The 10,632-nt window shown below is 33.0% G+C and overlaps 1 protein-coding gene across 1 annotated transcript; it reads left to right on the top strand.

Annotated features, from left to right (window-relative positions):
• The first annotated feature begins 8,098 nt into the window (after nt 1–8,098).
• Nucleotides 8,099–10,319, top strand: LOC113773830 (cytochrome P450 71A2-like). Its single transcript, XM_027318434.1, has 2 exons — nt 8,099–9,019; nt 9,673–10,319. The coding sequence occupies exons 1-2, from the start codon at nt 8,099–8,101 to the stop codon at nt 10,282–10,284; spliced, it is 1,533 nt and encodes a 510-aa protein (XP_027174235.1). The 3' UTR covers nt 10,285–10,319.
• Nucleotides 10,320–10,632: the final 313 nt, after the last annotated feature.

Genomic DNA, 10,632 nt, shown 5'->3' on the forward strand with positions numbered 1-10,632 from the left:
CGTCCGGACCCAGGATATTTAATTAGCAAAACAACCATAAACATTACAAACAGAGAATATGCAAATACCAGTAATTCAGAGGAACAAATAAAATTAATTCGATCTCACAATTTTAGATGAACCAAAGCCTCCGTTGTTTCTTGACTAGAAGAAGGAATTTAGTTCATCCCTAATGAGGAAATCCCATGCGAAATTACAGAAACAATTGTCACGTCCATTCTTCTCAATTGAGATGTAAATCCGATGTATCAAGAACAAGAATGAGGGAAAACTATATAAACAAAAGAGTGACTAATCGTTGCTTCATGACTTGCGGCCAAATTCCTACGGCCGAATCCACACCAAAAAGAAGGAAACAAATTTCCTTCCTTTCTTAAGTCTGCTGCTTGTTTCCTCTTTGTGCGGCCGGCCCCCATGTTGCACTGGAATTGGAGTCCTACTCCAACTTTGACTCTCCTTTCCTTTATTAATTCAAATCAAGCAATCAACTAAAGGAATGTTTGTGATCCCACATTGCACTTCCAATTGATAGTTGGTGTCACGCGTCTTTCCCGCATTTCCTGGACACGTTAAGGCCCGACCTGACGTAACTACGCCAAACAGCAATTGGAGTGGAAAATTTGCACAGTTTCACCACATTTTGTTCCAACTCCCTGTAATAAGCACAAATACCAAAAGTGAATAGAATCTGACAATTAATCCACATTTGGTAAGGTAATAGGGGAAATTAATTACAAAATAAATAGCAAAATTGCAACCTATCAGTTGTGAAGAAACTTTTTTTAACAAATGCATCCCTACTAGTTAACTGTTTATAAAACTAAGTAAGAAGTTCATTTAAATGACCTTAGAACTGAATATAATGTATTAGGTCGAGGTTGGAGCTTTTGAATAAAGAAACATTCGCAAAATAATATCAAGGGGTATAAGTGTAATTTTTTAAATCTCAACGGAGATGGCTGCAATTGTTAAAAACCTCAAGAAAGGTGTATGAAATTGTACCTTTGTTTTTCTAGCTCTAGTTCATTCTTTATACACTTATTATTGTCCGCTTCACTAGATTTTTCACATGCATTTCTGACGTACCATTTCTATATTAGAAAGATATATTACAATAATAGTATAAAAAAGTAAAAGGCACTCAACCTTGTGTTTTATTCTTATGTTATTATGATGAGACTAATTTTTTATATTTATGGTACCTAAATGTAATTGATGACTGCTAAAATGGCTCTAATCTAAAAGAGACTTGCAGGGGCATTGAGAATCTCTATGTGGTAATGTGTTTGTGACGTGCTTTTCCATTCATGTGCACTTGTATATGATCCATGACTCATGTGTCATATACCCAAAAATATATCTCGAGGAGGCAAATTTTAATATACATAAATTTAAATGTATAATCTAAATATCTTTAGGTTTTTTTCGGGAGCAAGATTATTTGATTTGACAATATGTAATTTTGTAAGGGAGGAAAATTGAATTCTTTAAACTTCAGGCCTAATCCCCTAGTTTTGTACTTGTACATGAGTATCGCATGTAGTGATAAGGGGAAAAAAAAAAACTTGTTGCCACCTAAAAAATTGAAATAGTATCTTTTGCCTAATCAATATGTGTTGGGATAATATTAGAAACCTTTCTTGAGGTTTTTCTTAATATCACTTGGCATTCCTAAGATTTTAGAAACATCACTTATCTTCCCTATTAATTGTAAAAACACTATTTTAACTCTCACTTGACACATAATTTACAATATATCAAATAAATGAAACTCCAAAATAAAAAAAATAAATGAAAGTCACTTTCTTTTTTCCCCTTTTCTTCATCATTCTCCCTCATTCATATTTTTTGGATGACTATGCAATATTTTATTTGTAAATTATAAGAAATTAATTTTTTTTTATCTTTTACTTTTTGTGATTGCGATAAAGTGGGGTATAATTTATTTGCTTATTTTGAGTTGATTTTTATAATGATTGGTACAGTTTAATGGTTTGAGCAAGGGTTGAGAAGTTGTTGGAAAAAATATAAATTCATAAGAAATCGGTTTTGAGCATATAAAATTAAATTGATACAAGTGTATTTCTTTTTTAAATAACTTTTTTATTTTTCAAATTTATAATTTTTTGGGATACAACATTGTGATGTGGTTGTACTATAAGAGATTGTTTTTAAGCCGATGGTTTTCTTGAAGTGAACAAAGTGGTTTAGAAATATTTTTATTTAGCAAGTGAAAGAGTAATTTAGAGTTTTAAAAAATGTTGTTACACAAATAACAAAAGTAAGGGAAATAAGTGATATTTTTAAAACTTTAGGAATGTCAGATGATATTTTTAAAACTTTAGGAATGTCATATGATATTAAGAGAAATCTCATGAGAGGTTTTTGATATTAGCTCATAAGTGTTTGGTTTCACAAAAGTGACAAGGGTTCATTCAGTTAGCTTTACCTTTAGATTATGCTTTATCCGTAGTTTTAGGATTAAAAATTAAGTCAAACCAATGAAACCTAATTATATTATGGAATAATTTCAGAAACCTCCCCTAAGGTTTTTGACAATTGCACACACTTCCCTTCATGTAGTAAACTGACTATAATATCCTTCATTTAAAAATAATTCCTACAAAAAAAAACCCTACAACTACAACTAGTCTTTCATTTTAAAGCAGCAGCTACCATACAAAATAAAATCTTATTCTTTCTTTTTAACTCTCTTTCCTATCTTCTTTCTCCTACATCCTATAATCCATTATTTTTTCACAATTGCCATTTACACAGTTATCTAATACATCTCAAATCCTCATTATTTTGGAAATAGATCCTCTCTCCCTTTTTTTGTTTTCCTTTTTCTATAAGTATTATTGAATTGAAATTGCCAAATGACAAGTTGCTGAATTAGATTTGTTGTCACACTAAATGAAGGTGAAAAGGATGACTTTGATATAGAATACAGACGAGAAAGCAAAAGTTATAGCTAAAAAGGGAACATAAATTGAGGAAGGTTATGTTATTATACCAATGGATAAAAAAGAATTTTGGAATATAAAAACTGCAATTAGATTTGCTTAAAGACATGGGATGTGCTCTCTAGTGTTACTTTTGGTTACTCTGCATTGGTATTCTTGGTGGGTGAGATTATTTTAGCAACAACAATATTGTAGCCATTTAGATTGAGTTTGGAAAGTGACGTTGGTCAATTCAAATACTGAATTTAGGCAGAAAAAATGGGCTGAAGATCAGATTGAATGCAAACTTTAATTGTCATAGTTGATTTGCATGGGAAGCTTTGGGGCGGCAATAGTAAGTTGTCAAAATTGTGAGAATATCGAGAATAAGTTGAAATGGATTGAGTTCGTTAGAATGGTGATTATATCGTTTACAATAGTTGCAATGTAGGAAGAAGTTTCTTAGTGAGTTTTTCACCCTTCTAAGTAATGAAGGGGTATTTTAGGATTTTTGATGACAATAGATTCATATTATATATATGATGCATAATAGATTCAAAATGAAAACTACACTAGATCAACTTTCAAGAACGATTCAAAAGAATCAAGATACACCTTTGAAAACATTCAAGAAAATTACAATAAACCAACAATAGTTGAATAATGATTAATTAAAAAATCTGCTAACAAAAGTCCTAATGGCACCTATTTATAGGCGAAAAACATCTGAAACCGAAAAGTAAAAAAATATCAAGAAAATGAGAAGACAGCAAAAAATCATGTTGTTGGCCAATGTTGGATCCAATGCTAGATCGGAGGCTCTCCAAGCCGGAGCCGGCGTCGGATTGAGTCAAACGGCTTCAAAATTCCTGCAATTCCAAACGATGCTGGATGATCCATTCATAGTACACGTAGCTTTTTTTTTTTGGGTTAATAACAAAAAAGTCCCATGTGGTATATCTAATATATAGAAAAGCCTCCCCTGGTTTCAAAACATACAAAATGACACCTCATGTTTTGAACTAAATTGTAAACTAACAGAATTCGTTAAACTTAACGGAATCCGGTAAACTTAACGGAAAATTTAACGAAATTTGATAAATTTAACGGAATCCAGTAAATTTAACGGCCAAAACCGTCATTTTCGTTAAATGTAATGAATTCTGTTAGTTTATAATTTAGTTCAAAACATGAGGTGTCGTTTTGTATGTTTTGAAATTACGGGGGGCTTTTTTATGTATTAGGTATACCACAGGGTTTTTTTTTTGTTTTTAACCCTTTTTTTTGGTGTGCATACGGATTCTTGTTGTTCAAATTTTGTTCTTGCAAGTCTTTTTGGTTCCTTGATGATGTTGCACAATTTAAGTTCATTTCCACGCCTCTTTACTGCCTTATCGTATTCTTATTAATTTAATTAGGAATTCATCAAAATTGATTATAATGATTGGTTAGAATGTAATCCGATAAATCTAATACAAAGATAATGCGGTAAGAAAGTTCTGTTTGTTGATGCTTAAAGATTATCTCAAGCCGCTACCAATAAAAAAAAGAGTGATTTTTTTTTTTTCCATTTCCATGATGTGTAAAAGATTAGGCAATAAAAATTTCATTCTATAATCAGGATAGAAATTGGAGCAAACTATATAACTAGAAAATTTGCGTGAAAATGAAAAAAATTGAGAGAAAAAAGGAAAAGGGAAGCAACTAGGGTGAGGAGTCCTTGATTAAGGCCAAATATGAAGAATTAGTTTTGAGTTCAAATCTCTTCCTTCCTTCCTTCCTGCTTCCCAAGTTTCACCCTTTTTCTACTGATTTTTTTTTTTTAAAAAGGCAACTTGAGTTTAAACATTTGATAATGATGAGTTTAGTACTTGGCATAGATTTAGACCCCATTTGAGGTTGTAGTACTTTCGGTTAAAAAATACATTTTTATGTGCTAAAAGTACTATTAAGGCATTTTGTAAACATTATTTCATAAAAATAGAAGTAGGGCTTTTGGTGTTAAAAGTACTTTTAGCAAAATATCAAAATTTGGTGCTTTTTTAAGGAGAAAAATCTAACAAAATCTACAAAAAAATCTACAAAGAACATTTGATCATTAAGCAACTAAGGGAAAAAATCTACAAAAAAAAAAGGGAAATATACTAAAGGAAGTAGAAGACAATAACAAAAAAGATTCTTGTCAAATTTAAATATCTTGGAGAGGCTAGCTATCAATATTGACTATTTGCTCCTAGCTCCACTTGTTTTTGTCAATTATTCAAGTGTTCAACTATGACGTTCTCCAGTATTGTGGACTGCAAGAACGCCAATCTGGAAAGAAGTTGCAGGTCCTGCCTATGCTTGCATGCAAACTGTTTGTAGAGTTGGTGGTGGGCGCGAGACGAGTTTTGGTCCTCGTTCCCATAGCGATCTATTTGGCTAAATGGATTTATATGGACCATGTGAATAATTCACACAAATCCATCAATTCAATTGGGTTGAAATCGTTATCGATCTAAAGTCATTACCCTTCATACAAATCCATTCAAACTTGCTTTGTATGGACTACATTGTGCCACCTCTATTATGCAGCATGAGTTGGAAGTCATGACCCATGCAGGATGACTTTTTAAAGTTTTTAAGCGAGTCATGCAATCATGGTTATTAAAACCGGACTGGGAAGGAACCGCGAAGGAGATAGGTCAACAAGTCACTAATTAAATCAGTTAATTGCTAAATATATTTAAATTTTATGTTTTATAATTTTTGATATAAGATATATGATATAAATTGTAATAAATAATGCTGTAGCAAATGCTCATTTAATTTGATTTGCTATAGAACAATTAATTCATATAAGAATCAATAAAAAATAAATTTATTTAGTAATTCATCAAATTTCAAGTGTAAAATTTTATCTACGTTTAGTATAATTATCTAACCACCAGTCTTTTGGTTGGTGACCACCACCAAAGCATTAAGGATTGGTGGGATAGGAGGTCAAGAGTTCAAACCTTACCTCCTACCAATTGCCACATTATGTGGGTCTACTTAAAAAATTTATACGAGTGCGTAGTATACCCATCTGATCCGGTGGTGGTTTAATCCCCTCCAAATTACCCTTGGGCCTCTAGAGGTCCTCCCCCCCTCTAGTGTAGAATAGTCTATCGTATAAAAAAAAAATGGTGTAATTATCTAACTTATTTATGAATTTTAAGTGTAAAAAATTATTAAAAATAATATTTATCTTTAAAATGAATTATGTAATATGTTATTTTTGAAATCCATTTTATAATTTATAGAGTTTAGGTGGTCATAAATTTTTATTAAAAGATTCCAAATAAATTTATTTTAGAGATATTTAAAAAAAGATAGAATTCGCAAAACGTTTATATACTATAAGAAAGCTATTCTATTAACATATGGCAAAGTGGCCTAGTGGTAAGTATACTATAGCATATACCAAAGGTCTGAAGTTTGAATCCTAACAAAGCTAATTAAATTTTTTTCCACAAAACCTGGGTCATGGACAAAATTGATCAGGTTTTTGGTTTAATCTGGTTGAACTGCAAGATCATTGACCAATCAACAATCTCTATGTTTAAATAATCTAATTAGAAATCCAGTCAGATCCAATGACCGGTTTATCGGATTGACCGATTCGATTGTCAGACCGGATCGAATTTAATAACTATGCATGCAATGACCCTAAATTGTGCATCTTGACTGAAACAGTTATCCATCAGTGTCTAAAATTAGAAGTTGAAGCACGAAACGAAAAAAATGATCGATTGGAAGGTGGACAATATCCTTGTAGGAATGTCAAGCTTATGCGAGGTGCTTCAATTGTTGAATGATCGATGGGTGCTTTTTTTTACTTTTTTTTTTATCTAATTTGCCTTTAAGACAATTTGCCTACATATGTCCTTAATTTCCTGTTGAAATACTAATACTATCCACTTGGGTGCTATGTTTTTAACTATGTTAGACTCTGAGGCTAGTAGTAGTCATTTTGTAAATAGATGTGACTCAATTGCTGTAAATAATAACAAATCAGCCTTCTAAGAAGAAAATAAGATATTTTGTAATAGAAATGACTCACGCTACTTTGGTCTACATGCATACGAAAAGCATGTCAAATGAAGAGCACAAGGAAGAATTAAGTATACGTGGAATTACAAAAGATACAAATAGAAAGCGTTAATAAAAATGAGTAGAAAAGTCAAATTAATTATTTTGTGATTAACTTTGTGTACATGCATGCAGTTGTTCTTTCGAATTTTCTTTTCCATTCTAGCCAAAGAAAAATAATAAAAAAAAGTTTTGCATAGCAAATGAGTTGACTCTATAAGCACTTTCAAAAGAAAAGGTTGTTTTTTCCAATAAGAACTTTCAAAATGTTTGAAGAAATCCAACGTCACAGTCCGATGTGACCGAACTTTACGAGTCAAAGAAATCCAACGTCATAAGCTAATAATTATTAATAAGACGCCCATATGTTACACGAATCAAACGAACCTGATGTAATAAAGATAAGAGTAAAATAAAGGAAACAATTTGCCCACAGACCTCAATTAAAGAAAAATCTTTCCTCTTCATTTTTTGTTCCAAGTACATTATCCCACAGGGTTATCAATTATGGCATAGCTTTTGGTATAATTGTATTTGACTACTAGTGGACAAAGTTGTCGAACAACTATGACCAAAGAAAGAGCTAGACAATAACTATTGTCATATCATAGTTATACTCATGAACAAGAAAAATAGGATTCTATCTTTTATATGACAATTAGAATTGAGCACTCATTCTCATACAACAAAAAACATGCTCATGAATGTGAGCACTCATTCTTTTTAGTTACCAAGAGATTATTCCTTTCTATGTAATGTTTAGAAAACATTTTTAATCTTAAACTTACTTTCAATCTGTTTTGTAAAACCTGACTTTGTAACAAGAAGATTCTGACAGCCTCCAGTCCATATACGGTGCACCCTAATTATAACCAAAAAAATTCTGATAGCCCTGACCATCTAGAATTGGACTTGGACTTTTCTATTCAATGTTCAACTGTCTGGAGTTAAGTTTCAATTGAATCCCAGATTTAAAAGAGCTTGAAAAACTAGTATAAAAAGAGAACACCATCACAGCCAAATGCATGCTCATATACCACATGGCTTTGATCAATCTTGATCTTTCATTTTTCTCAATTTTTTCCTTGCTCATATTCCTTCTATCCCTTCTCAAATGGTTCTATGCTGCTTCTAAACCCCAGAAAAAGCTACCACCATCTCCACCAAAGCTCCCAATTACTGGCAATCTTCACCAGCTTGGCCAGTTTCCACATCGCTCCCTCCAATCACTGTCAAGAAAATATGGTCCACTCATGCTGCTTGAACTGGGAAGCAAGCCAATGCTGGTTGTCTCTTCCTCTAATGCAGCTTGCCAGATCTTGAAAACCCATGATTTATCCTTTGCAAGCAGGCCTAAATCGGGCATCCCAGATAAACTCTTTTACGGAAGCAAAGACATAGCTTTTGCACCATATGGTGAGTATTGGAGACAACTAAAAAGCATTTCTATGCTTCATCTTTTGAGTAACAAAAGGATTCAGTCTTTTCAACATGTCAGAGAAGAAGAGACGTCACTCATGATCGAGAAGATCAGCCGAATGTGTTCTTCCTCAGCTGTAAACTTAAGTGACATGTTTTTAATTCTCACCAATGATATAATCTGTAGGGTTGCCTTGGGGAGGAAGTATAGTGAGGAAGAAAATGGGAGGAAAAGTATGGAGAATTTGAAGGTGTTTGGTGAGTTACTGGGTATTTTTGATGTAGGAAACTATATTCCTTCGCTTGCATGGGTTAATCGCTTCAATGGTTTGGATTCTAAAGTGAAGAAAACGGTTAAACAGATTGATGGATTTCTTGAGGGTGTGATAGAAGAGCACATGAATAAGAGGAAAGGAAAGGCCGAAAGCGACTCTACTACTGAGGCAAGATGCCAAGACTTTGTAGATATCTTGATTGAGATTAATGAGGAAAAGACTATGGGCTTTGCTCTTGAGCGAGATGCGATGAAAGCTATCATCCTGGTAAATTTCTCTCCCCATCTCTTTGTATTGGTAATAAATCTTTGGGATTGAGGCAAGTATGGTTGATTTTGGTGTGGTTGCATACGGTCGTTATATTCTTATTTTTTTAAATTTGATATATACTTATATCACTAAATTGACGTACGCAAGTGATATTAGTGTAAATCAAATTATGTACAACATATAAATCACAACCGAACTTGCATCAAATTCTAAATCTTTTACTTGTTTTAACCACTCAAACATATAAACATTTAAGTGTGTTGAGTTAAGCCTTATGAAGCCCGGATTGATAAAGACCAATTGATACCCCTAGTCATAAGACTCATAACCTTCAAGAGTTCTGAAGGTTGTGAATGGAGTAATAATTGGGCTTGTCAGTCGAGATTTGACAAAACTAACCTCAACCCATTTAAATATTCATATATACGTTAGAACTATAAAAGCTCACAAACCTTAGGCTCTTTATTGGACTATGAGCCAGCCCAAGCTAGCCTATATTTATTGATTTTTAAATCATTTCATTGAAAAAGTTTGATTACTACATAGTTTTGATTAAAGTTGGATTGGTAGATAATAGAAATAAAGGCTTATTGCCATTGTATAATCGAAACATATTCTAATGCAACACTTTCGTTGATTCCATTATTTAGGATGTCTTTGGTGCTGGATCTGATACAACACATTCAGTTATGGATTGGGGAATGTCAGAACTTCTAAAGAACCCCAAAGTCTTGCATAAATTGCAGGCTGAGGTAAGAGATGTGACTCAAGGAAAGCCAGAAATAACTCGAGCTGATATGGAGAAAATGCAGTACTTAAAAGCAGTGATTAAAGAAACTATGCGACTTCATACTCCAGTTCCATTACTGGGTCCTAAAGAATCGAATCAAGACGTCAAAGTAATGGGATATGATGTACCAAAGAGCACACAGGTACTTGTGAATGCTTGGGCAATTGCAAGAGATCCATTGTTGTGGGAGAACCCTGAGGAATTTCGACCTGAGAGATTTTTGGGTTCGAGCGTAGATTTCCATGGTTTGAACTTTGAGTTAATTCCGTTTGGTGCCGGACGAAGAGTTTGCCCGGGTATCAACTTCGCCATGTCAGTAACTGAACTTGCATTGGCAAAACTGGTCAACAAATTTAACTTTACATCACCTGATGGAATCAATCCAAACGAGTTGGACATGACCGAATTATTTGGTATCACAGTCCACAGAAAATTTCCTCTGCATGCCATTGCCACACCATATTCTTGCTAATGTCTTTGTTTATGATGTTTCAGCTTTACTTGTTTTGTTTCATGTCTACTGACTATAGTGATGGGTTATTGTATACCTGATGTAACTATAGTTAATAATTCACACTGGTAATGTTGGAATTTCGTAGTGGTTTAGTCCCTCTTTTTGGTGTGCTTATGATGGGGTTTTTTTTTTTAATGCCAGCCCAAATTTTATTAGAAACAAACCAAATACGAGGGGGACATCAACCTTACCTCATATAATACACGATAAAACCTCACATACTACATGATAAAATGACCAATTAAGGATATTGATAAGCAATCCTACATCTACGAAAAGACGGAAAAGCTAAATTGTCCATTCTAC

Source organism: Coffea eugenioides, chromosome 6, assembly GCF_003713205.1.
Source record: "Coffea eugenioides isolate CCC68of chromosome 6, Ceug_1.0, whole genome shotgun sequence".
Taxonomy (NCBI): Eukaryota; Viridiplantae; Streptophyta; class Magnoliopsida; order Gentianales; family Rubiaceae; genus Coffea; species Coffea eugenioides.

Bases quoted from the DNA above. Each gene is read 5' to 3' on its own strand.
- LOC113773830 (XM_027318434.1), top strand. From the start codon at position 8,099: ATGGCTTTGATCAATCTTGATCTTTCATTTTTCTCAATTTTTTCCTTG. The intron at 9,020-9,672 runs GTAAATTTCTCT...TCCATTATTTAG, and splicing joins CGATGAAAGCTATCATCCTG to GATGTCTTTGGTGCTGGATC.